The sequence below is a fragment of the Tauraco erythrolophus genome, chromosome 4 (genome assembly GCF_009769465.1).
Source record: "Tauraco erythrolophus isolate bTauEry1 chromosome 4, bTauEry1.pri, whole genome shotgun sequence".
NCBI lineage: Eukaryota > Metazoa > Chordata > Aves > Musophagiformes > Musophagidae > Tauraco > Tauraco erythrolophus.
In genome coordinates, this window is record NC_141468.1 from 46562866 (window position 1) to 46590480 (window position 27615).

Here is a 27615-nt window from a genome sequence, read left to right on the forward strand (position 1 = left end):
GATGATACAAATTTGTACAGGATGCAAAAACAAGGATTAAATAAAGTTACACAGAATGTATATATATAATTTTGAAGTGGTATAGAAGAAATTATCACACCAGGAAAATGAAAGAAGTCTTCCAAAAGGACATGCTTCTTGGTGTCAACTGTGAATGAGTTTTGCATTACTGATGTGTTTTCACTGATTATCTGGATATCAACCCCCCGTAAAATGCCACAAGAAACTAACAGAGCAAGACCACGTCAGGTGCCAAGGCATTCACCTGCTCTCCAACAACAAATATTTATGCATAAATGCTCACTGAATGTGGGCTAAGATGCTTTGCTTCTCCTAGGATCAAGCTCACTAGAAGTAAGAGTTTCAAATGTTAAGTTCCTTCAGAAGAAATTCAGAGTCCAATAAACAACGACCAAACTATTTTCCATAAAATTTCATGAAAGATTAAGTCTGAACAGAGCTAATGGTGTATCTCTGAAAATATGTAGGAAAGAGAAAGCAAATTCTACTTTTAAAATTCTGTGCATTTTTTTCCATATTTTTGCACTTGTTGTGGATGTGGCTATAAATGAAAACCCCTAAGGAGTCATTAAAACAAAAGGGAGATAAGAGTAATCCGTCTCTAACTAGTTCCAGTATGTCTCTAGATGTTTTTATGGCCACCCTAGTTTGCAAATTAGCACATTGTAGGGAACAAAACAAAACAAAACAAAAAAAAAAGAGGAAATCAGGGTATTAAGAATGACTCTTTACACTGAACAGTTAGTGAGTTTTTAATGAAAATTTCAAAGAAGATAAATACAGTCAGCTTCAAGTTGTCTTCTCCCAGGCTGCATTTTGACTATGCAAGCACACTGCACAGTGTTGTAGCTGGTTGATAGCGATATAAAATTTCTAATGGGACATTGAAATAGAAAGTTTCTAACAAAAATAAACCCTAGCATTCCCAAGCACTATTAAAAAAAAAAAAAAAAAAAAAGGAAAGCAGTGCTTTGCTTTTTCAGCTAGGAAGAAATATGGAAAAAAAGTGCAGTGAAGTCCAGAAAAAGAATGTCCTGAGAAGCGGGACTGACAATGAGCTTTTGACTGACTGCCCGGAACTGTGACTCTGTCTTCCCTGTTGCTTGGCAACTCCATGTTATCACAAAGAAACTGATATTAAGTTGGAACAGGCTGGATATGGTAATTTACGTGGGAAGATACTCTTGCAGTGGGAAAACCATTTTATTTCTAGCTTCTGTCAGCGTAAGTAGGTTTCACATGATGAACTGTAGTACGTCCCCTGTTGGGTGCATTTTACCTAAAAAGGTAAAGAGCGACTCTGCCTTGGAAAGAGTCTGTGCAGAAAAAAATAGAAAACGAATGCAAAACTCCACCTTGTTATTCATTAGACCTGTTCCTAGTGTCTATTCAGACCTTTCTTCCAGTGACAAAAGCTGGTTTTCATACCTGTGTGGATCTGGTGCAGATCAGAGAGATGGAACTCAATCATCATCATTTATACTACCACAGTCCCTAAGAGCTGTTGAGATTTGCCCAAACCTCACTATCTTATAGAAACATTAAAAGATGATCCTCACTTTATCTAAATAGTCCCTGTTCTTCCTTTTGCGTTGGCAATAGTTAAGTGCTAAGTTTCAATTGCACTTTATTTCTTCCCTGCTGGAAGAAGAGGCTGCACATGTAGCAGTTACAGAATAATTTGATGACCATGATAGAAACTGTCATTCAACTTTAAATTTGACTGGTACTGTATGGGTGGGAAAGACCTAATTTTTATTGAAGTGGGTGGAGAGAATGGCAAAGGGTACGTATGTAAAGCAAATCTTATCATGAATGCTTTCAGCCACAAGTCATAGGTAATCCATAATTACTCATAGCTCTGCTGAACCACCACCACCATCATGTCTCTGCATTTCCATCCTGCACAATTTCTAGTAATTTAACACCAACATGCAGTCCTACAAGTAAGAAAGTACTTCACATGACTTCAGGACTCCCTGTTCTGGCTTTGGTCAGCAAAACACTCACTGTCTCCAGGCTTCTCTCTACTGCAGAGTTAACTTGAAATATAACTCAACTTTTGCCCTTGGCTCAAATCCCAGTCATACACAAAAACTTCTGACTTGAGTATGTTGATGCTGTTCAGCTGAAGGGATTGGCCTCAACCATCAGAAGGCACAAGCAGCAGCTTCGATTAGCATAGCTCATACAGCTACCCGCTGCGGCTCCAAGAACTTGTCTTCATTGCCAAAAAAGGTGTATTTTTACTGTGGGATAATTAGCCTGAATTAACTATCTTTATTTAAAATAAAGCCCCCCATCTCTTTGCTTGCAGTGAAGACGTTGCTTCCCTGTTAACTCAAGAGTGTCCCCTTTTGCTGTGGTTAAGCTGACTGAAGAGGCATGAACTCTGCAATGAAAGCAGCCCACAATGTCCTAGGCATCAGATAGACCCGCAGACTGCAAGCAAAGCCCTTTTCCGAACTGACTCATGGTGAGGAGGTAGCTTCCTTGCTCACTTTTCATTTGGCCAGCACAGAATGTATCAGCTTGCATCCTATCTACCAAACTAATGAGTTTGTCTCCTTTTTAGTTTACCACATCACCTTCAATAAATCTAAAAATTCCCTGGGCTGTTATCTGACTTGGAGGGGAATAATTACTGGACTGACTCCAGCAGCAAGCCTGAGTTAATTAAAACACAGCGTATTTCCCAAAAAGGTGGTGACCAATCTTATTCTGAGTGCAACCTAAAACAACTTTACAACAGAATGGAACAGATGAACTTTGCTTTACCCTGCAGCTTTCAGTACTTTTACACTGAGTTCCCCCACAAAAAAGGAAGAACTGATTTCCTACAGCCCCTTACCAGTAGCAGCTAGTGGCTAACTTTACCTACCTGAACTGTTGTCTCCCAAGCTATTTGCTAACACATTCCACCTGTTTCTTAAGCCCTGGCATTAGGGTAACATAAAGCTTGCAGGCAGTCTCCTGTGTCTTATGTTCATCGTGTTTGCTCGCGCTTGCGCTAGAGTGTTTTCTATGCCGAGTAGCACCATCCTCTGGCTTGTGGGTCATGCCAGACTAAGGGCAGCAAAGCTGTAGTACCTCCACTGTGTGGCAAGAAAAGTACCCCTATACTTCCCATCATCTAGAGTTGGGTTTGGTTTTTTTTGTTTGTTTGGGTTTTTATTTTTAGATAGAAAGTGTTTTTTAAACAGCTTGGTCACTTTGACTTTTATTAAGGAAAAAAAATAAAGCTCCTTCCCATAGCACCTGTATGTTTTGTATGCAATGTTTCTCACTGGTGAGGAAAAATTGCTGATATGGTTTTTTAGTCTTCAAATCTGCTAATATAGAACAAATCAGGGTATAAATGTGAGATAGGCAGGAAGTAGTTAGGAGTATGTATATGGCACCTTTCAGGGGTACACCAACCAAGGGATGGAGCAAAGCTCTGGGGAGAGATGCTGTGGGCACAAATCAAGGCAAAGGGTCCTTCCTATTGTGGCCAAGTGGAGCTTTACAAGAGCATTTCTGGAAGCCAAGAGGAGTTTCCAGAACTGGGGAACTACTGAAAGCCACCATTCTCATCTTGCCCACTGTGCCCCTTAGCACCTGCATTGGTTTCAGGTAGTCATAGTCTCAGAAAGCATTTAAAGGAGGATGGAGTAAGAAGAGAAGTTTAAACATCTTCTTGTTTCCAGCACTACCCAGGTGTTTCATATAAGACTGGATATCTCAGCAGGTGAGATACATAGCTTGCCATCTTCAACATTTTTATTTCATATCTGTCTCGGGTTTGTAATGACTGTAGGACTGAATTTGATGAAAAATTAATGGATTCAGAAACACCGTTATTGACTTATATTAGTGTTATATTAATGTTAACACTCTCAAATCTTTTCTACAGTTAATGGCTTCTTGTTGACTTGCAAGGATTGGAACAGAAATGAATTCAAAGGCAAATTAAAATAAGAAACGATAAGAGTAACTTGACTTTATCTTTGTTTGTAGTAGTGTTATCAATTCTGAAAATACAGCTGGTCTCTTTTATTCCAGTACCAGTTCTAGCACAGGGAATTACAGGGTGCATGTGTGATTCCCTCAGGGTACAGAAGAACCACAGAAGCACCACAGAAGCTGTAGGTGAATAGACAGACATATTGATCCAAGACAGAGAAGTGATTTTATGTGCTGAGAATGCAGAATCAGTTTACAGCGAACAGATATGGGATTGGAAAGGCAGTAAATTTGAATTTTGTTACTAAAACACCAGCAAATCAAAATACAACAGAGTAGACAAATCTTCTAAACGTTAAAGAAAAAACCACAAAAACATATCAACAGAAACCTTTGCCCCCTCCAATAACATTGAGTATGACTCATGGTTTTGTGAATTTTGATGGGTGGTGGTACGAAAATTGTTCTATCTGCTACTGACAGATGGTAGGTTTCTTGGTTTTAAAAATATGAAAACAGCTTGATCTCAAGTACCTTGGTTTAAAAATAAAGCTCTTTTTATAGCATGTCTTGATTTTGACAGCCATACTGTGCAGTAAATATCGGATTCCACATAGAGCACATTTTAAAAGCCTAAACCAGACTCTTATTTTAGGGGCAGGCTGATGCTCTGAGTTTGTGAAGTTCTCCTAAAGAGGACTCACAGCTGAATGTAATGGTTCTTTGTGTTTAACTCCAAAGTTTGAGTTGGTTGCGGGTTCAGCTTTGAGTTTAAAAATGCATTTCCTTGTTTGGTAGCTTTTCTTAAATTTAGTTTCAAAGATGTGTAAATACTAAGCTATCCATCTTTTTGTGGTGGTAAACCTCGAATAAACCTGCAGGAGTGAAATGCAATTGAATCTATAAGTAAAACTATTTCTTCTTCATATTGCAGAGCACAGATAACTCAAATATATCTATAATTGCTCAGAACAAAAAGTGCTTTGACAATGATATTGTTTGCTCGAAGAATGTTTTCATTACTGTTGGAGACACTGAGATTTATTTTAGTGAATCTTCTGAGAAGCAGGTTAGTTCTTTTCTTTACTTTTCAGGTTGCCCTTTAAGATAAGCATTGTAAAGTTACAGGTCTAAAGGAGCATGTTTTTGGAAAACGTCTCTCAGCCTGAGTTAACATAGTACAAGTGCCTAGGCCTGGATAAAGGTCCTAGGAAAAAGCTTATTTTTTCATTGTTTTTTTCAAATTCTGTTTTTCAAGTTCTGTTCTACAAAGAAGACTGCTTAAAAGCCACAAGGAGTTGAAGCATTTATTTGTTTCTTTCCACATGGTTTTGGAAGGGAAATCAAAGTACAAACTCAAAGCAAACTTGAATAATTGAAAAGACAAAATATCAGAGTATTAAACAACATTTCTAGAAATATTATGGATTCAGCTGAATGCTAAAGATAATTTGCTATTAATTGGCTGCATACCTTGGTAGAATTACTTTATTAGATCTTAATAAATATTCATTTCTGTCAGAAGACCATAAGGGGACAGGAAAACAAATCTAACTATCAGCTTTGGAAGGCTGGATATTATACTGTGATACACTTTCCAGAACTGGACATTACAATTCTGTGGGATAAGAAGACAATGATGCATGTTAAAGTTGGACCTCGATGGAAGGTGAGCGAAAACAAAAACCTGAGATTTTGTGTAGTTCTCAGAATTACTAATGTGATATCTTATTGGATAACTGTGATTGTCTTTTCTTTGTGACTCACTTTCCCAGTGATATAGCTGTTTATCATGGTGTTTAGCTGCTAGGACTGTCCAGGTAAGAAGAGGCAGAGGATGTGATTTAATGGCTGGACTCCTGAAGAGAAGGGGTGGTTCCTACATGTTTACTCTGTTGCTCCACTCATTGCAACCTTGCAGATACGCAGTGATTCAGCTCTGACTCAAAGTTACTTTGGGGGTGGGAAGAGAGGGTAAGTTTTGAGTTACTCAATTCACTGCATGTTTTCATAATTGCTGAAGCCAGTGGAAAGGAAGCTTCCATATCTAGTGACACGGAAGAAGGCAGGTTTGTAGCACAGATTGGATTAGGCTGATGATGGAACTGCACACTAAGATGTAGTAGAGGCTGCTGAGATGAACAGATGGAGTCACATCTTGGGTTTAAATTGAGAAGAAAAGGTACAGGAAAGGATCTAGACAAAACCTGACATTTAAACCTAATAAGCATGCTGTGACAGGGTTCAGCCATGATGCAGGGAAGTATACAAAGCTCCTTCTCTTGCCAGTTGCTCTTCTCTGTCCATTTCTACATCACTGTCTGTCTTGGTGTGTCTACAACTTAGTCTTTGGGTCCTGGCAGAGTAACCTCATCTGCACATTAGATATTTACATTCCTGCTTCCTCTCAAACATGAACACATGTATTGAGAGGTGTCTCTTTATAGTAAAAATACAAAGCACTCCGTGCTAGAATACAGTATCAGATTTTTTGAAGTGTAAGTCAACGTTACAGTGATCATGTAATTTGGTTTTAAAGCAACATTATTATAGATATTTGTCTCAACAGTCATAAAATGTTTACTTCACATACAAGCTGGCTTAAAAAATTGTTCTATTTTTGAGTAAGCTAGCAGAGAGCTGAGTTCTACAGGTTGCATGCAGGGGCACAAATACTTCAAGCTTTTTCTATTTCCAGTGACTGTTTCTTCCAGAGGCTCCTGTTCAGTAAGATAACGTCTGCAGCAGACCTTAAGGAAAAAGAGTTCATTAGAGTGAGCTGTAGCACCCTAAAAATCCATCTCTACATTTTACTGTTGAGCAGAAGTATCTTCTTCTCTATGTATGTATATGCGTATGCCTGTATATATACTTTTTCCATCAGCAGCACATGGCCCAACACAAGAAAGCTGCAGCTGTCTCTTTTGTAACTGCTATTACAAATGTTCTCAATATTGTGAGATAAAATCAGAGGCAGCAAGTTTTAATGACAGCAACTAGTCAGGCTTCACAATCATGAGGTAATTCACCTGAACTTTTGACTTTTGGATTGGATGCACTGCTAAGCTTTCAGAAAAAAATATTACTAGATTCCAGTCCCTTTTCACGGGCAGATAGTAAGAACAAGTTCTGGAAAACAGGAAGAAAGAAGGAAAACAAATTTCTATTAAAAGTTCTTTGCAATATGGAGCTATAAGGACAGCAGAGTGTCGGATATTTTCAAAGCATAAGTCAGTTACATTCACCCTTTTCAGTTTGAGAATGTTTTATTCCATGTATGTCATTTATACCAATTATTGACTGTCAGTGTATGTAAAAAGAAAAAAAAAAAGAATCCTTTTTCTCTTTTAGGGTAAACTGTCAGGTTTGTGTGGAAATTTTGACAAATATACTTCAAATGATCTAACTACATCAAACAACATGGAGGTGAGAAATGCACAGGTGTTTGGAGACAGTTGGGTATTAGGACAGGTAAGACCCATGTCCAGTAAAACATTAGGAAAAAAAAAGATAATATTAATTTATAAATTAACATATTATAAGCAGATGATATACAGAGATTTTCTAAACTCATGGTCAGTGTATAAGAGGACAGTTTAATTTTTGTGTCTGTAGATGTGAAATGTGTTATAATGGCTTATGTCATAGCGAACATATACCGAATTGAAATGAAACGAAACAATCTCTTTAGGGAAGAATATATTTTTCCCTATATAGGATAATTATCATAGCTGTCTGGATTTCAATTTTCTACCAAGTTAGATACATTGCTTCTGGTATTTTGGATTCAGCCCAATTTTAAAAACAATTGTAATTTCTCTGGAGTTGGAGGCATCAGGATATTGAAAATAAATAGAATCTGAAGGCTGGAAAAAAAGATGTAGAAAAAGTTTCTTTCTGAACACTGAAAAAAAAAATTGGTGATTTTCTTTAGTTGTAGTTTGCAAACAGAGAACAAACTGACAAAGAAGCAGTGAGACAGAAAGGGCTCAGAACAGCAACAGGTACAACCCAGTATGGAAACTTGGTTTCTGAGAAGGGGAGGTACTGTAGAGAGTGGATGACCACATCTGTGTTTTATAACACAGGAGAATAAGTATTTTATTGATCTGTGCTGAGAAGACGTAAGGTTTCATAGCCTTGTGAACCTCTTGAAAAATCAGTATTTGTAAAGCACTCCCTTAGGATGTCTGTGAGAACTAGTGTTTAATCTGTTCTCGCCCTGACTCATAGCAGGAAATTGAACCAAAATCTCTCACCTCATGAAAAAATATGATAACTATTCTGCTTTGGAGAAATTATTTTGAGGCTCCTCTCCCTCAATATTTCCCTTTGGATCTTTTCTACTCTACATAAAATGTTTAAATTGTGTGAGTGAGCAAGGCAAGTGTGTAGCGTTGGTGGTTATATCGCTGATCTAGAAGTTGGTACATAAAGAAGTGTGTAAATACTTTGTATGAAGCGTATGAATTTTTTGTTTTCCAATTTGTCTGTTCAGTGGCTGCTTTAAAAAAGTGTGTAGTGTTCGCATAGCAAATTAGCTTCTAGGATGTTATGAGCTTTGCTTATGCAGCCCAAACCTGCACTTGCTTTTTTGTGGACATGTATACATTTTTGTACAATCTCATGTAATCTACCAATCTCAAGATCAGAGTTCAATACTGGCCTTTTGGGCAGCCTGCACTCAGCCAAACTTGACACTTCATCTGCCTCCGCAGTAGGCGTTAGGAATTATTTCAGAAAGGATCTTTGGCCTTCGTAGAGATGTATCCTGCTCATCTTCTCTGCACAATCTAAATACTGTAAAGGAGTATTTGATAGCTGGAGGCCTAGAACTCAACTCTGCTACTGGCAATCATGCTTACATTGGCACTGTGAAGCATGGGATGCTTCCAGGGTTTCTCCCTCCTGGGTGTGGCAGCACGTGACCCCATGGCGGTGTCCGAGCATCCGCACAGGGAGACGGCGTAGGTGGGTGACTGCACTGCAGCTGAGGCTGCACCAGGACACCCCAATGCTGCCTACGGAACTATCATTGCCCCCTCCTAGGCTTCACTGCTACACCAAGAAAGCATGATTTCGAATTAACTCGTGTTTCTGAGCTGAGTGCTTTTTTTATTATATTTTTATGTTAATTTGTTTTTCTTCTTGAAGAGAGACTTTAAGAGAGGGAGTTGTATCTCAGCCGTTTTTGAGTTATCACGATGACCTTTGACTATTTTTTTTAGGAGTTGCTCTCTTCCTACCGCTGCTTCTTTATTTGAACTTAGAGGGCTAAAGCCATCTGTAGTGTGACTCCATTTAAAGTCAGTGCAAAACCACCAAGGACGGATTTGGAACATGTATTTGTTTGTGATGTTACAGTCGGTTGCTCTGGTAATGATTATAATGTGTCACAAAGAAAACATTTTGTCTTTATGCTCTGAGCAGACAGCAGGAACGTTTTAGTACTTCAGAACAAAACACAAAGGTTCTTTTTTGTGCAAATGTTTTCAATTATAACAAGTCAGGGAAAGGGGAAGATGAAGAAAATAGCATTTAAACTTTATTTTTGTTTTCTGAGTGTGCAGATATTGAATTATATGATACTATAGTGTACCTGAGTCCATCATAAACATACCATCGTATGAATTGTTTGTGGTGTTTTTGCTTGTTTTTAAGTGCAAGAGCCCAAATGAAACACTAAGACCATGTGAAGTACATCAGAGCAAGTTCCCTTATGCCAAAAAGGAATGCTCAATTTTATACAGTGATGTTTTTGCACCTTGTCGCAATGTGGTAAGTTTATTAAATATTCAAGATGTGCTCTCATGCAGGAAAATATTAAAATTCCAGTAATTAATTTCTTCTTGCCATTCCCCTCAGTCTGGGTGCCATGGAGGATACAGAGTAGAGCCCTGCAAGTATCTCTAAGTGGGTGGGCTATGTTTGTGCAGAGCTCCTTGTTCCTTTCAGGACTGGAGCCTAAACACAAGTGATAACTGGGAGCCATGAGTTAGTAGGCTGGAAAATCAAGGTTCTGTTCTCTTTAGGTTTTATTTATATCTTTTATTTAGATAGGTAGCTAAATTTTAAGTCTGTTGTATATATTGCAGGATTCTAAAATAAGCATTTGTGTAATGTGTCTACAGCTTATCTCAAGTGGTTTTATGTTGTTAACTGCTGCTGCTCAATATAGAAAGAAACATGAGAGAGCAAGACTTCAGTTTCAGAGCTATCCGTATTTTTAATTGCCTGACAGCTTATAATTTGTTTTTATCAAAACTGAGGTTTGGTGTCCTTGTTTCCCCAATACCTGACTGAGCTTGGGACTTGAGTTATAAGAATGTCCTTAAGTTCAGTCTAGACAAGATGAGGACAACAATAGCTTGTGTGGGAAACTTTTATTCCATTTTAGTCTACTCTTTATCCACACAAGACATGATCTGTACATTTCTCCTTATTTCAGATTTTAGCCTTCCAAAGGTATTTATTTATAGATAGTGCTTCTTTACACCTGTGCAAGCAAGAACCACTACAACATTTCATCTCAGTCTCTTATTTTCTTTATGACTATTAATACTAAATGAGATCATTCAGTGTCCCAGCTGATCCCCCTGACTTTCAGGACTGAAGTTTGATATCAACATGGTTAGGAATTTGCCTGAGGAGGAGGCTGCAGTAGCTTAACCCTAGAGATTTATTAATGTTGATTTTGGTAACTATGTAAAGAATTTTTTGAACATGTGCCTGAGAACATAGTGATGAGTGTATTTACAAAGTGGAAAGTATTAAATAAAAATAAATAAATAAAACTTTTGAGAGTTTTTAAGGAGCTGTATTATAATGACTCATAAAGAAAGGTGTTTTCTCTTAAACATTGATTTTCTATACCTTATCCATCTTGTGACTAAAATTTGCAAATGTTATGCCAAAAAATTTAGCATAATTATGCTAAAAAATGCATTTCAGGTGCAAAGCATGTCATTTAATTAGTAGTCAAGTATTTTCACACGTACATATCCAGCCTGTATGGGACAGCTTGTAAAGCAAACATCTTTCAGGTATTTTTACAACCTATTCATCAGCATGTGAAAATCCAGCTCTTTAAAATGTAACGTAAAGTGACCTCTCATCGAGGATATCTGCAGCTGGCTGGACAGGTGGGGAACGGGTGCCAAGGAAAAAAGCCCAAGCAGAGACTTGACACTGGGGGCACAGAAGGAACAGGAAGCATAGATGTGGGTTTCGGGATGTGCATGGGGCAGCGCTCTTGCAGTCCCTCCTTCCGTGCAGGTGGTGGAGGATTCTGCCATGCAGGGAGGCAAGCTCCTGCCTGTGGGACAGGCGGCCTCAGAGTTCAGCCGAGACTGGAAAACCCCGTTTTCAGGGAGACGAAATCTTGCATCTCTGGCTGGCAGTGACTGATGGATTGCGGTTGCCTAGCTCAGCATTGTACTCAGCAGGGGTTGCGGAGCCTTGACAGGGGAAAAAAAGGTCTTCCTCACAACTCCTGAACTCGGCAGGAGCTTTGACCCCAGGCTCCCAGTTTGTCACAACAGCAGGATATTGCTGACCCATGGACAGTTGCTGTGCTGCAGATGTGAGAAACAGGTTGAGCTCTTTGGAGTTTGGGGATTCCTGTGAAGCTATTACAGCCATTTACAATGGAGCTAATGCTCGTGCCCCCACCCCAGTCGTACCCCTGTTTTCAAAATAAGAAGAAGTATGAAAGCAAAATGGCATCTCTCTCCACTGAAGGCAGAAAAACAGTCTTCATATTCCTGCCAGCTTCTAGTAACTGCCAGCTGAGAAGCTGTCTCCATGCTAGATAAGTGCTGCTTTGTTACGTGATGGTATTTCTGTAATCTGACGTGTGCCATTTGAGAGGTCTACAACTAAGCTAGACCAGAGTCTAAAAACAAGTCTAAACCGAAGAAAAGCATTGTTTTCAACATTCCATGTGTTGAGTGAAAACACTGTTTTGGAAATGCTGCTCAACATTTCAAAAAAGATTATTAAAACCCAAGAAATACTGTATCGTGTAAAATCATGAAATAATGTGATAGGATTTTATAGTGGGGAAGTGGATTGCTGATCTAATTAAGGTTTGCGGACAAAGTATATTAAAATCTTGATAAGTGCAGAAATATTTTTCTGCAAAATGTCACCAGCGTGCTCAAGCTTTCTTTCTCTGACCAAAATCCCCTCTACATATTATTACTTTAATTACCTGATAATCAGCGCTGCAGCTCTGATTTTGTTATTTGTGCAAAACTGACAGGGTGACTATAGATGGCAGTATTTGCCTTATAAAAACACAGAACTGCCAGCTTCAATATACTCTCCAAAATCGATGAACAGCAAGTGTGTGGACAGACCTACTTGTTAATAGTCACTGAATGAAATTTTCTCTTGACTTGTAACATAGGTACAAACTGATCACTCAAAGTGTACTTTTTGTATAGGAATGTACCCAAACCTTAGAAAATGCCTTATTTTTGTGTTAAATTCTTTCAGTGTGTTCAGAGGTAGCACTCCTGCTGAAAATGGTGCAAGAGGAATTTGTGCAGCTCATGCAATTAAGTCACTAGTTCTCTTTTTTTCTTCCCCCCCCCCCCCCCCCCCAGATTGATGTGACTTCTTTTGTCAAAAATTGTCACACAGATACATGCAACTGCAATCTTGGTGGGGACTGTGAGTGCTTGTGTACCAGTATTGCAGCTTATGCCCACAAATGCTGCCAGCAAGGAGCAGCAATTCACTGGCGATCTCCTTCGCTCTGTGGTACGTATCCAGACTGGCCTTGCACCGGGGCTCATCCTGGAGGCATCTTTGGCATCTTGCTGCCCAATAATACAAATATGACAGAAACAGGTGGATAATAAATGTACTTCACATTTTTCAAGCTCTGTATATGTTAGCTGTTGGTTTTATGCACCCAAATTTGATGTCTTACTGTAGAGGACTGGCTGTGCGCAGGGTATGCCAGCATGGAGACAGTTGGAAAGGCATCAGTATACCAGATCTGGAGTACACTCAGTGTTCTGCGTGGGGCTGCAAAGCAATTCAGTCCATTCTACTTTTCATTGAAAGCAAGAAGGGTTATTGGCTATGGAATAATTTGTGCTTTGGGTTTGCTGTTGTGGCACATCTATTTAAATACAGCTGTACGTCACTGAATAAAAGCGTAAGGGAAAAAGTCACTGACTCAAATACATTATGGGAAATGAAACTTCCTCTGATGAAAGTGAATTTTACATTTTTCGGATGCAGATATGCAAAGATTCTGTTGTTACTTTGTAAAAATAATGTGCTTGTTTCTTTTTCTTTTAGCTTATGACTGTGAATATTATAACCAAGGTACGTAGTATTTGATAGTACAGTTTTTGATTCATTCTTATATTGATACACCTCGCTAAATACACTTACTCTTCATGTTTTCTAGCATAGCAGCTGGCTATGTGCTAGAAACAAGTCTATACTCTCTGGTTCCAAAATGGAATCCATTTTTATAAAGCATTTAGTTGCAGTTAATTCCCCACATAGACCACTCTAGAACATGGAAGGTGTCTTTGACATGCTATTCTATCATCTTTCTTTCTGTATGATGCTATTTTGTTTATCTTTTAAAAAGTAATACCCAAGAGACACTTTTCTTTTATCAGTTCACTCAGACTAACCCTGGAAGAAAATATAGTGTCATATTTTCTCTCTTTCACAGGCTAGAATGATTCTTTTTTTTTTTTTTTTTTTTTTTTTTTTCCGGTACTCTTGACTTGGATATGTGAGTTTAATGAGCTCAGCAAGTCAGCAAAGCAAGTCCCCATGGGCCTTTCTGCTCTACATCCAGGGAGAGCAGTGGCATGGAAACAAACATCATAGTTGTAGGCAAAAGGACACATCTGGCATCACAGATGAAACATGATAGAGTGCACACTGCAAATAAAACCTTTCATAGCTTGTGTTGAGAAGAATCCCTGTCAGCTGCAGCAGTGTTGGCGGTTATCTCTTTTCCGTTCTTCCTGTTTCCGAGGGTAGGATTGCATAGTCACAATCCCTCGAGCTCTCTGGACCTTCAAATCCACTAGAAAGGAGAGGTGACTTGTATGAGCCTGAAGTACTGTATGTCAGTTTGCGACATATTCCTTGCCTATTTAATATCAGCATGTCATTACACTGACTTTTTCTTCCCTCCTGTTCTACTAGGGATATCTAAAATACTGTTTTTCTGTGCAATCTCTCATGTATTATTTTGAGATTTTTCCTATATAAAAAACCCCAGACAATCCTACATTAGTAAGGAATTCAAATACTGACACATTAGTGTGCATCTTACAAGGTTATACATGGCTATTACCATTTCAATTGTCACCTCACTGAACTAATTGCCTTTGGTGCAAGGAAACTCAAGCACTTTTCTCCAGAAATGAATGGTGTAGATATAATGCATCTCTGATGATACTGAGTAAAGGTTAATCAGAATAATTAATTTGGTACAATTTTTGGAAAAAAATAAAAAACCCTCATAAATTTTATGAACATTTGTCACACTATGCAATTATCTTTTAAGTTTTCATTCTGAAGTGGCTTGCTTTGTTTTATTTTTTCTTCTTTCATTGACATATAGAAGAGATTGCTCCAGTTCAATTAAAAACTAAATTGAATTAATTGATGGGCTTTTTCTTTGACTCGGTGTATGTAGTTTTAACATTTCTTTTATTTTTAATGGGTGAAGGTCAGTAGCCCAGCTGTGCTGAATGATCTTAGAATTCCCTAATGTCTCAATTAATAATCTCATCATATTCAGTGTGGGGGTGGATTAATACGCCATGCAGCATATCTTGGCAATCAGGGAGAAGCTCTAGAAGGATGCTAGCTTGTGCTTGTACTGTAAATTTCAGAACTGGGACCTATTACATTTTGTAATTGATAGGTTACAGCATTTTATGTGGAAATCTCACAAGTATTGTACCATAAAGAAAAGCTCTTTACAATGACAGCGATATTCTTCCACAGACTTAATTCCTCTTATATTTGGAGACTGTGCATGTGCTTTGTGGGGAGCAAGATATTGAAAAGGAAGGGAAACTTGACTAAATGCAGTGATATGAATGTGACTTTTGATGCATCTTTTTTAGCAACTTGCATCCTATAATGAGCATCATAGGGTAGATTATTTTTTTCTCCTCCAAGGAGTCTGGCTCAGTACAGTAGCAGCATGTAGATCTTGCTGGGTATCACTGACTTTCCATAATCTCCTTTCAATAGGGAATTTTGTCTCATTTAAAAAGTACTAAGGTGTACTGGTTTTGGCTCAGATAAAGTTAATTTTCTTCATCGTTGTTAGTATGGTGATATATTTTTGGATTTGTTGATAACACACCCCTGTTTTAGCTACTGCTTACACAGCATCAAGGCCTGTCCCGGTTCTCATGCTGCCTCACCAATGCATAGGCTGGGAATGCACAAGATATTGGGAGAGGACACATCTGGGACATCTGGGACCCCAACTGACCAAAGGGATATTGCAGAACATATGGTGTCGTTCTCAGCAATAAAAACCAGGGGGAGTTTTGCTGGGGCTGGCATTACTCGGGGTCCAGTGAGGCATCGGTCAGCTGGTGGTGTGCAGTCAGGTTTTTTGCATAATTTTTCTTGGTTTTGCTTTCCTTTTTCTCTTTTTCTTTTTCTTTTCTTTTTTCTTTTTTTTTTCTTTTTTAATAAACTTATTAAACTGTCTCTACCTCAACCCACAAGTTTTTTCAGATCTTCCCCTCTGATTCTCTCGGGGGTGGAGTAAGTGAGTGGCTGTATAGTGCTTAGCTGCCTACCAGGGTTAAAGTCAAGGATGGCATTATGCATGTTTCCACGACCAAGTGCCCGCAAAACACTCTTTGGGACTAAGATGGCTCCTCCTCTGATTCTTTTTTATTCTGTGTGATGTCAAACTGTTGAATCTTTATGGAAACTTTATCAATTACAGCTCACTCCTGCTTTTGCTCAAGTCATAGGCAAAATGTCTGTTAATATGTAGGGCTAAACAGTCAATTATTTAGAATAAACAGTCTTTTTAAGATAAATTGCCTTGCCACTTCTTAAAAAGCAGTCATTTTGTGGCAAGCGTGTGGACTTTATGTGTGCTCAACATAGTTTCCATATAAAAACAGTAGTTATTTTCATGTGATTTTCTTCAGAAATTGGTGTTTAACTTCTAGCTGAGCCAAATCTCATTATTATGAGGATTCCTTCCTTCTTGGAAGAGTCATATTTGAAAGGAGCTGTCTTAGGCTGGGAAAGGGTTCAGTCTTTTTTCTGTAAGGATTAAAAGCTTTCACAAAACTTACACAATTTGTTTATTACTCACAAGGTAAGGTTTTAGAAGTATGCTGCTCTTGGTTCTTTCAGTGGGATATAGTGACAAAGATGAATGCTGTTGTATCTGGACGTATCTCTGTGAGCCTTTCCAGCCCAGCAAAAATAGCTCCAGGGGTTTGCTGCAGCGCATGGTTAGGCCAGCATCTTTTTGGCAGTGGTACCAGTTGAAGCTGTTGTTACTGTTATATTGGCATGAATTGTTGAACGACAGTGTGGTGAACCACAGTGGAAAAATTAGCTGATTATTTTTCAGCTGGATCACTTCACTGCTGAAGCACTTTGGCATAATAAATGAGGCTGTAGGGGGGCAGAAGCAAAGGTTTGTGAGAGAGGGTGAAGCAGACAACTGTTTAAGCAATATTGCTGCCTGAAGCTGAATTACAGCCTCATAACTTGAAATTCGGATTTTTGGGGGGAATTGCCTTGTAGATCCTAGGGCTCTGTTATCTTTCAAGGTATAGAAATAAGGACATGTAGAAGACCAAATACCATAAAAAAGAAGCCCAGATTACTTTTTTGTACAGGTCATTCTGTAAGGATAGCTACCCACACTTTTTTGTTCACATCTGTTGTATTCTGGGCAGCAAGCGAAGAATAAGGGAGTACATTGAACAAATAGGTACAGACCTATTCCAGCCTAATACCTTGAAGCATTGAGCTGTAGTTCCAAATGTATTCAGTTCCAGGTATGGTGAAATATTTAAGGCAATATGTTCTGTTAACTAAGACTTATGTTTTGTATCTTCTGCATAGAGTATTTTTAGTTTTCTATTTGATTTTTCTTCCCTTAGGTCTTGGTGAAGGACCCTATCTTTTGGCCAGTTATGGAGAGAACGACACAATTATAGGAGCTAACATATCCAGTAGAAGGATATTTCCCCTGCCTAGAATTGGAGCGCATGGAAATGTATTTTTCAGTTTCATGATAACTCCAGGTCTTTTCAAAGATAAAGATTTATGTAAGTATTCTCAACGACTTTGCTATCGGCAATACACATTTTTCAAACTATATGAATTATTTCTGGCATGGGTAGAGCAAATGGAGGGTTGAGTCTTTTATTTGGCCACAGATTTTCTTACTGTATTGCTGGAAATGACTGAATGTAAAAAAAACCCTTGACCTCAAAGTAAAGTCAAGTATATTCATACAGTATTTGCATGATGTTATTGACTAGTGACATTCTGGTACAACTGAACTGTCAGGCATTTATCCGAATTTGAGAAAAAACTGTCCCAATTTGACCAAGTCCCAATTTGAGACTGCTTATGAATAATTTCAAAGACTGGTAGCAGTATGCTGAATGTAGTTTTGATCTAACTGATTAGCTCTCTGGTGGCTTTGAATTATGTGATCATTTGAAGCCTCCTTTAGACCTTGCATTTCGAACTTTTTTTTTTGTGTTACACAAAATTGAAATATTTTTTGTGAAAAGCAGCTGTTTAAAAGGAGGCACTTAACAGCCAATGTATAGATTGTAATCTCACTTTTAGGCTGTTTTCTGTGAAAACTGTACTTATTGTGTTTTTTTTTCTTTTTTCTATTGTGGAAGCTCTCTCTCTTGTTTCCCTGGAGTCTGCTGAAAGACCAAACTACTTTCTGTATGTACACGACAATGAAACCATTGGACTGGAACAGTGGCAGGCAAGTGCCTCCTTTCAAAGACGAGCCACCTTTTTCCACCACCAGGGCCTCTGGAGTCCAGGGCTCAGTGCCTTCGAACTGCACAGTAGAAAGGGCTTTTTCATCATTCTCACCTCATCTAGTGTCAAAGTGGCAAAGTACGACAATTCAGAAGAATTCAAACATTTGAGTAGCTTTAGTATTGAAGGTAAATTTTGCATTATGGCCAGGGATAAGTTTTTTTTTTTTTTCTTTTTGCTTTCAGAGTGCTTGTCTTTCATCAGCAATAGTAACAAATATTTTTATCCTACTTTTAATTACTAATCTGACTTTGTCTTCCATTCCGTCTCCGAATGCTATTATTTTCTAATTTTTGCAGATGTGATGATCTCTTTATCTTTGAATTATATTTTCATTGTTTTACTCTTTCAAAATGGGTGTGGCATGTCAGAAAAAGGTGTTATGTTAGTCTTGTTAGTGAGTTATAGACATCTTTTAAATCAATGAGATAACTGTATTGCTTCTGCTACCAACAGTACCTTCACTATGTTAAACTGATTTTTCAAGGGTTTTTAACAGAATATAGTGTAAAAGTGAGTAGCTGTTTTTATCTTTGAAGCTTCGGGGTCTTTTAGCATGGTTGAATTTAAAATTCGTGAAACTTGGCTGTGTTCTTGAATCTTGGACCTAGATGATCTTTGAGGTCCCTTCCAACCCAAACCATTCTATGATTCTATGATTCTATGAAACTGAAAATTAACAAAATCTCACCTATTTGAGAGTTCTCCAGAATTTCTTTACTTGGTTTTAATTTTTAATTTTTTTTCTGAAAATCCCAATGTACATTATAGAAAAGACTATAAATTTATAGTTTATTGACTACACAATCAATAAATAATACCTTTTCCTTCTTTCTCAGAACTCAGTGCATCTGTGCCTTATAGAAGGATGTGTGAATGGCGATATGAATCTTGTGCTAATCCATGTATTAAAACATGTAGTGATCCTAAAGGAATAGCATGTAAATTCCTTCCTCCGTAAGTAAAATCAAGCTCGTATCACTACTGTATTGGTTTTTTGTTATATGCATACCATATGCTTTCTGAAAATAATTATCTTCCTGAAAATATCCATTCATTTCTTCTCATCCAGATGTCAGTATTACTCTTGTGAGCAACTCTCACACATCACATGAAAACATTTGTAACAAGCCTCTCATTTCCCACAGAATATATTTCCTGTTTATATGCGATCTTTCAACACAATTATAAGAGGGTTTGTATTTAGCCCAGGGGATTAGCTTCTGGTAGTGGTTAAGTAGAAATCTATTACATTAAATGAAGGCTGTTCCCTTCTATGGGTTTATATTCACGTCTTAAACCAGCATCCCATGATGCTGTAAATAACTGTGTGTTTCTTGTTTTTATGTGGGCCAGACCAAAAACTGCAGGAGTAGCAAGGGTGGACTACGCCCTCTCCTGTAAGAGGAGGGAACTTTATACTAAGAGATGCTTATTGACACGAAGTGGGAGACTTCACATGGCTGATGTTATCTTGTTACTTAGTAACAAGATTTCCTGTCTCATCGGATCTCCCCTGGCATCTATAGAACCACAACAAACTAAAAGAAAAAATGCCTGAAAACTCAAGGCACAAAATCTCGTGGAAAAGAAATTAGATTTTAAATTTCAGACTACCTCCCTAGGCATATGCAGTTTATGATTAGGATTATTACTAATATTACTAATTTTCTCTGTTGGTATTCTTAGCTTTTTCCATATAGGCACACTGGTTGATAATGCCATGATTTTCTTATTAAAAATAACCCAAAAATGGAGAAGTAAGGCAATATACAGACTTGTGTGCACTCTCCTGTGCTGAAAGTGCACAAGAATGAGGCTTTCTATGGAGTCAGTCTAAATATTTTAATGTCTCAAATGAACATATCTGGATAAAACAGCAATCTTGTAGAGAAGTTCTTTGTCCTATGGAAAACCTTTCTACTTAGAGATCTGAAGTTCTACTTGGTTGTGGAAGCAGAATGGTCTAAAGCTATCATGTTTGTCAGCCTATGCAAAGATTTGATTATTAACAACTTAGAATTGTGCTCTTCAATGTCTTTTTGACCTTAAAATGCCTCAGAATGCAGTGTTCACCATTACACTGGAAAGTTCTCAGAACTTTGATAAGGAAGACATTCAAATGTTTCATTTTGCCAAAGTAAAATAATTTAAAATTAATTTATGTTTCCACTATGGCTTTAGAATTAACTATATAATATTTTAAAGGGTTGAAGGATGCTTGCCATACTGTCCCAAAAATATGATCCTTGATGATGTCACGCTTAAATGTGTTTATCCAGAAGACTGTAAGTATTCTTTATTACATTGGTCTAATCTTACAAATCACTCTAGATATCCCAGGAAAGGTTTTAATCAAATGTACATCGTCGTCCTTCTTTTATTAAACGCTTTACCAGAACATCTTTCTGTTGAAGAATGTCTCTCTGGGATGTAGACTCCATTCCCAGTCATCCAAAATACATCTCCTACATTCACATCTAAAGTTGAATACTTTCATTTCTCTAATAGTGTGTTAAATTTAACCTTTTGTGATGGTGTTATACTCATCACAACTATATTTGACTATACACTGCTAGTATATCATATGTATATAAGAGAAAGACTCCAAATGGAAGAAATACTGCTGTGGAGAAATGTTCAGACTTTTCAGTTGATGAGTCCCCACTAACAATCTATTTCATAACTTCTGGTGTGTGGAGATACTATATTATTTGCTTATTTTGAGGGTACAGTATTCTTTTAACATAATAATTACATTTTAATATTGTCTCTTATTTAATTTTTAAAATTTTGAATTAAATAGATTATGCTTGAGATTTGTTAGTACAAAGTTATAATATATATATATATTCCAAATATTTTACTATTTTGAATTTATTGAAATTTCCATGGAATTCCGTTGTTGCTTCAAAACTGCTCTGCAAAATCAAGGTTTTCACTAGTAATAAAAACTGAGCTAGATAACTTGCAAAGAAAATTAGAAAACATCTTGAATTAATTGAGTTCCTCAAAGTCATCAGGTGACCTAGAACCACTGGCAAGTTATCTTCTCAGCAAAATGATGCTCTGATTTGCTAATATTTAAATGGGTCTTGTTATTTTACTTTATCAATAATCCATACAAGACAGTGTAACATGCATTTTTTCCTTTTAGGCATACCTGTGACATCTACAGAATCAGCAATTGGAAACAAATCTTCATTGTTAATCTTTCACATGGATGCTACCATGGAGAGATTTCCTCAGACACCTCCTTTATTTATTACTTCAGGGACTGAGTCAACTCATACCAGTGTGACAGACAAAATAACCGTGAACACAAACACAACTTTAAGGGGAATGAATATGTCGGCACAGTCCATTACAGACTTTTATTCATTGGAAGCATCTAATGCAGCCACCTATTCAACATTTTCATTACCAAGTACAGTGGAGCCTTCTGATGTACTTCACAGCACAGCGAGCCCTACTGTCCTTTCCAAACTCATCTCTTCAGTAGATTTTCCAACTGCTCTTCAAGCCTCAGCAGTCACATCACGTACTGTCAGTTCTACTGCATCTGTAACTTTACCCATTACAATAGCAACTCCAACAACCCTGCTCAGTGCAAGTTCTATTCCAACACATTCTGTGTTATTAACACCCACTTCCCTGTTAGTAGCTCCATTTCCACTTGATACATCAACCACTCAGCTAGGAACTGTTCCCCCTACCTCTGCAATAACAGCTTTAGCTTCCAAGCCATCTTTTGTCACTTCTGAGCTGCCTGCAGGGATTGGGAAGAGTAGGCGTCCTTTAGTAAGTCATTCTAAGGGAGCAGCAGCATCCTCTGAAGTGTCATCTGCTTTGCTAGCTGGCAGAGCAACTTTCACAAGACCTGCACTTCTTCTAGGTTCACGGTTGACACTAAGCACATCTTCTCCTATATCTACTTTATCCGTCACAACTAGCTCTGGCATTGGTCAAACTGCAGTTCACCCAACACCACTTTCTCCACTGACTTCAACTGCTCCTCAAATTCCTGTGACTACTAGATTTGCTAGCTTTCAGACAAGGTTTCCTCAATTAATCACAAAACCCTTGTCTAAAACTTCTCTGATATCATTAAATTCAAGTTCTTTCTCTAGTTTTTCTCCAAAGCCATTTTTATCTTCAGTGGAAATTTCAGTGACTGCTCCCAAGCAGACATTGCCATTAATAACAGGCAGTATTTCTGCTGCTCTGCCCATAATGACTGTATCTTTACCTCAAGTTGCTTCTCAAATCCCTGTAAACACTTCTTCGAGTCCTTCTGTAACACACAGAGTATCTATACCAGTGCATTCTCCAATTACCTCCCTGAAGCCAAAAGCTATGGCAGATGTCACTGTTGACCCCAAAAGTCAAAAAGTACCTTCCGCTGCTTCCACTCTTCTAGTGAATCCAACAATCTCTGCTATGCCTCTAGCAAGTAAAGCCTCAAGAGAAAACAAATACATAATGCCTGCTGATTCCTTTGCAGTGTCATCCATTTCTAAAAAGCCAATGAAAACCATTATGTCTACAGTCTTTCCTCTTAAGACACTGGTATTACCTCTAAATGCTACATTAACAACCACTTCAGAAATTACAGAGCACCTAAGCAGTTCACATACAGAACTGAAAACTGATCCTGTGGCACAAAGTTCAGGCACTTTCGTTCCGAAAGATCCTTCTCTTACAAGGTCATCATCTTTATTTACAATCTTGTTATCAACATCAGTACCATCTCTTGTGACATCTCATACTACAAGTTCTTCATTGATTCCCATAATCAATAGGACATCATCATTAACACGAAATATAACGGCTACCCAAATATCAGTTTCATCTCTAGATACAGAAGGAACCTCAAAAAGTCCAGTTATAGAGTTTGCAACTTCTTCTGTAGATTTTTCTACATTCACTTTAGACATAAGACCTTCTGCCAGTCGTTCAGCAGCACTAAAAGCATCCATTGTAATGCCCTCTTTACTAATGCTTACAACTCCTGAAGCCACTTTAGAAAGCCAATCCACTAGGGTCTCTATGTCTTCACCTCGTCCTAAGACCACTCATATCTCTGCTGTTTCTCTAGGAAAACAGAGTTCCTCGGTAAGTTCTTCAGAAGAAAATGGAACAGTATCAGCCCTATCTGCTGGAATCGTCACTCAATCCACTACACCAATGATCATGAACACAACGGTGAATGCTACATCCTTACAAGCACCTTATATTTTTGAAAAAATACCATTTAGCTCTTCAGCCAGTTTATTAGCTGCTTCTGGCACTACAGTAGCCTCTAGGATTACTACAAAAACCACTGATTCTTTTGTTGCCGATTTGGAGTTTTATATGGCTTCAGCCTCAGTTCCTACCACCATAGAAACACCCATGCATGTGTCACACAAATCTTTATTTACATCTGCAGTGACTCAAGCTCCACAGAGAACTAACGAAACTCCCAAAATGATGGTTATGAAAACTACTGGTACTACAAATCTGTTATCACAGATGAAGAGCACTTCGTTTACAGCTTCAGAAGTTAAATATGCAACCTCATTTGAAAGAACTGTGGATATTTTAGAAAGTGGTCAGACTTCACATGAGCAAAGAAATGTTACCAAGACGAAGTCAACCACAACTGAGAAGTCTTCCCTGCCTTATTCGACAGTATCTGCAGTTCAGAGTTCGCCTTTTTCAAGAAATAAAACCTCAGTAACAAATCTCTCTCTTTCTGGAGTCCCGGATGTAACAACATCAGATTGGTCCAAAATCCCAACACAGGAAACCATTAAACCTTATTTCAGTTTATCAGAGCCCGCAGAGCTGCAGACCAGAACTATAATAGATTTATCTCATTCTAGTGGTGTAACGGCTCTGCCTTCCTCTTCTGAGCCTGTAGAAACACAAACTTCACTGGCAAGCACAGAAACAACCACAACTATAGCTGACAAGGCTTCCTTTGGTACAATGATGCATACACTGATATCTACACCTTCTGAATGTGTGGTATGATCAGTTTTACTTGCCTTTATGTGTTAAAATATATATTGCTTTTCAGTCCATTCTGTTATGCTATGTGTGTAACACCAGAGATTTTAAATATCTCCTATTTTTTTTTTATTTGCATGTTTTAAAATACTCAATAATTCTTAGAGGATTGTTGTATCACTACTCTTATACTGCCCTGGTATATTCTGCAACTTGGATATATTCCTCTGGAAAAAAAATGGCTTTTAAAGCTATGTGCTGATTCTAGGTAGTGAAATATATATGGAATTTTTGGGTTTCTTCATGATCTCACCCTGTCTTTCTATATTCCATTTGTTTCTTTGTCATAGAATTTAAAATGATGGGAATGCACAACTATTTCTTAAAATGCTTCAGATCATTACTGAATATAACAGGCAGCCTCCATGCATAATGCTTTACATATAGTATCCCACCAAAGGCAGATGAAAAAGGGTCTGAGTGAATGGAGGTGCATCATTGTCACCTGTGACAACCACACAAAAGGAATTCATTCCAAAGTAACTGATGAAGGGTCACGTAGATACGCTGATTCTATCTCAGATCAGGGTGAGGAACAAGTGATCACCCGGACTTCATAAGGGCAATGAATGTAAAGCTGATTCTGGTTGTTTTTTCCTTATCTGACAGCCAAGATACCTTGAACCTATCGACAAATGTAGCCAGTATGTATGTGTTAATATGAGTTGGATGTTATACAACCTTTCAAGGAACTGCCCTAAGGATATGCAGAAGCCAGACTGTGGTTTTCGAGGAATGCCAGTTCAAGTTAACACTGATAGTTGTTGCCCAGAATGGGAATGTCCCTGTAAGTCACTGTTTTATTTCTAAATACAACATAAACTCTTGATCTGTAAATTACAAATAATAAATGAAGGGTTTATTATAGTGGGAGTGTAAGAATGAAGTATAGTGAATGTTTTGTTATCTTCGAATTAACATTCAAGTCAAAACATTTTGTTTTGAATGAAAACATTGAAATGAAATCTGCAACATGAACATCAACATTTTCCAGCTGAGATTTTTCAGAATTTCTATCAGTAGAAATGTTGAGGTTTCAACATTTTGTGAAGAAAAAAAAAATACTGGCATTTTCTGAAAGACAGAACCTCCACATTTCAGTTAACTCTAACTGTAGTTTTTACTCCTATTTAGAAACTGCAGAAACTGGCAGATGACTGTCTGCCAAGGGAACAAAATGGCCAAAGAGAAGTCATATTAAAAACCTTGCAGCACTACTGAAACCAATATCGGACTTTTAAATATTTGTCTCAAGATAGGACGGATCAGTCTCTTGTTACCAGTATCTCAAAAATATGTATATTTTAATGGAAGTATTTTATCTGACAATGTACAGATTCATTGACCTTGCCCATAAAACATTGACTTAAGTGAAAATTTTCACCAATTTAAACTTTGTTCCCTACCCTGGACACATAGCAGTAGATTAAGGTATTTTCACCGAGTAACGTAAGATACTTGCTTCTGCTTATGGCTCAGTATGCTGTCTGCAGAACAAGGTCATCAATATATATATGAACATTTGTCATTTGAAAGCAAATATCGCTAAATCTGAAACTTTTTATAAATGCCTTGTATTCAGTTTTGTGGTAACCTCATTAAACGGTAGTTCTTTTTTAGGTCAATGTTCTGTACTGTCTGAACTGAGTGTTATTACATTTGATGGAAACAACATAGCCCTCTGTAATATGGCTTCCTACATTTTAGTCAAGTTACCAGGAGAAATGATTGTTGCTCATATTGAAAAATGTCCTGCTAATCAGGTAAGTTTCTTGCATTTCCACAAGAATTGTAATAGTTTCTTGAATTTATGCGTAGGTTCAAATATAGGTTCCTCTTAAATTATCAGAGGTGACATAACTTCTGAATAACTTCAGGGTCTCCACCCACAAATCTTCTTGAGGCCCTGAATTTATGCTTTACAATATGGTCAAAATACTAAACTATTTTGAATAGTCACAAAAATATTTTGTAGTTATTTTAGGAAGGTGTTAATGAGTTTGGGATAAGTGTGATGAGTTGTCCTTTGTAGTTTTCGAATTTTATGCATTGTCTACAAAGTGGATCCAGCCAATTTATTTTTAGACTGCCAGTTTAAGTCTCATCCTTGGAGTCTGTACATACATTTTCTTTGCATTCTCCACAGTCTTAATTTATGCAACACTTAAACTGAATTGTATTTCCATCTTTGGTTTGCGGATACACAAGTTCCTGATGAGGAACTTCATTAAATTTCTTTCCTTCCCATCCCTATTTGGTCTCTTATCTACTCTCACTGGGCAACTGTACACTTGAATTTAAGTCCTGAGCCTTATACTGTTCTGGAGTTTTGCTTTTAAATTGCTGTCTTCAATGTTTCTTGGTTGTAGTCTAAAGGTGTGAACGCAGCTCTCATAGGAAGATGAGCTTTATAAGTCTGTAGATGTAGTTCTTTAAGAAATGTTTTTTGAAAGGGCTTTGCAGCATATGCTGAATCTTGTGATACTGGTCTTGAGTCACTCTCAATGTTAAAGTTTAGTTAAAAGCCAGTTGAGGTATGGTATAGGTGAGCTGGAATCTCGGGCAGAAAGACGCCTTGGTAAAATCGCAGTTTTACCAAAGTTAGGGCAGGGGATTTCATTGGCATGACCATTGTATTCCTACGTATTTTTAACTCAATTTGTTCAGGTCATTGTGTTATCTTTTCTGTATTATTTTCTACATAAACCCCTTTGATTTAAATGTTTAACAAGTAGATCAAGTTTCTAAAAATAGTTCATCGAAAGGTGCATTACATTAGCTGGGAAATGTGTATTTTTAATTATTCATAAGGAATATATTAAATTAGTTTAATTATGAAGCTAATCTTGTAGAATAACTTCAAACACAAAGGAAACAGTCAACTTATTTTTGCCAAATAAGAATGCTGCTGATTATCATTGCACTTCTGATCTATTTTTCAATGTTTTCCAGAGCGCAAATTCAATAAGAAAACTAGTGAGTACTTTTTGCTTTTACTAATTATAAAATATGTTAATATTACACATATTGAAAAAATTCCCGGTAGCACTGGTACAGGATTAGAAAAACAATAGTAACTAAATTTGTTTGTCACTTCTCTTTCAAGGTGCCCCCTGCAAGCACTTCAGGGCTCTGTTTTAAGAAATTAAATGTAACAACACGCACATGTGAATTACTTATCAATCGTTTAGCAAGAAAAGTAAGTATATATCACCAGTACATAGTATGTGTACACTTAAAAGATAGCTGGAGAGCTATTCAGTTGTAAAATGCAATAGATCAGACTTATAATGAATGTACTACTTTTGTAGTTACTTTTGTAGTTCTGGTACCCAGCAATTCATGGTATGCTAGAAGCAAAAAAATATACATTTGTGATACCATGCTTCACTTACATGCCATTTATCCAAAATGACACTTCAAAGTTCTTTTGAGATTTTAAAGAAGCCACAAAAGGCATTTATACTTGAGACAAAATTCCAGATAACCTAGAACCGAACAGAAATGTTCCAAGCCATGATAAATACTTAAGCTGCC

The 27615-nt window shown here is 37.6% G+C and overlaps 1 protein-coding gene across 1 annotated transcript in view; it reads left to right on the forward strand.

Annotated features, from left to right (window-relative positions):
* OTOGL (otogelin like) overlaps nucleotides 1–27615 on the forward strand; it is a 93979-nt gene that overhangs the window by 44476 nt on the left and 21888 nt on the right. The window contains exons 26-41 of the mRNA XM_086610725.1: nucleotides 4901–5035; nucleotides 5489–5635; nucleotides 7318–7437; nucleotides 9628–9744; nucleotides 12576–12732; nucleotides 13282–13308; nucleotides 17115–17282; nucleotides 17874–18152; nucleotides 18864–18981; nucleotides 20233–20312; nucleotides 21182–21451; nucleotides 23123–24036; nucleotides 24688–24865; nucleotides 25699–25841; nucleotides 27031–27054; nucleotides 27185–27277. Coding sequence (XP_086466851.1) covers nucleotides 4901–5035; nucleotides 5489–5635; nucleotides 7318–7437; nucleotides 9628–9744; nucleotides 12576–12732; nucleotides 13282–13308; nucleotides 17115–17282; nucleotides 17874–18152; nucleotides 18864–18981; nucleotides 20233–20312; nucleotides 21182–21451; nucleotides 23123–24036; nucleotides 24688–24865; nucleotides 25699–25841; nucleotides 27031–27054; nucleotides 27185–27277 — 2970 coding nt within the window. The remainder of the gene's footprint in view (nucleotides 1–4900; nucleotides 5036–5488; nucleotides 5636–7317; nucleotides 7438–9627; nucleotides 9745–12575; nucleotides 12733–13281; nucleotides 13309–17114; nucleotides 17283–17873; nucleotides 18153–18863; nucleotides 18982–20232; nucleotides 20313–21181; nucleotides 21452–23122; nucleotides 24037–24687; nucleotides 24866–25698; nucleotides 25842–27030; nucleotides 27055–27184; nucleotides 27278–27615) is intronic.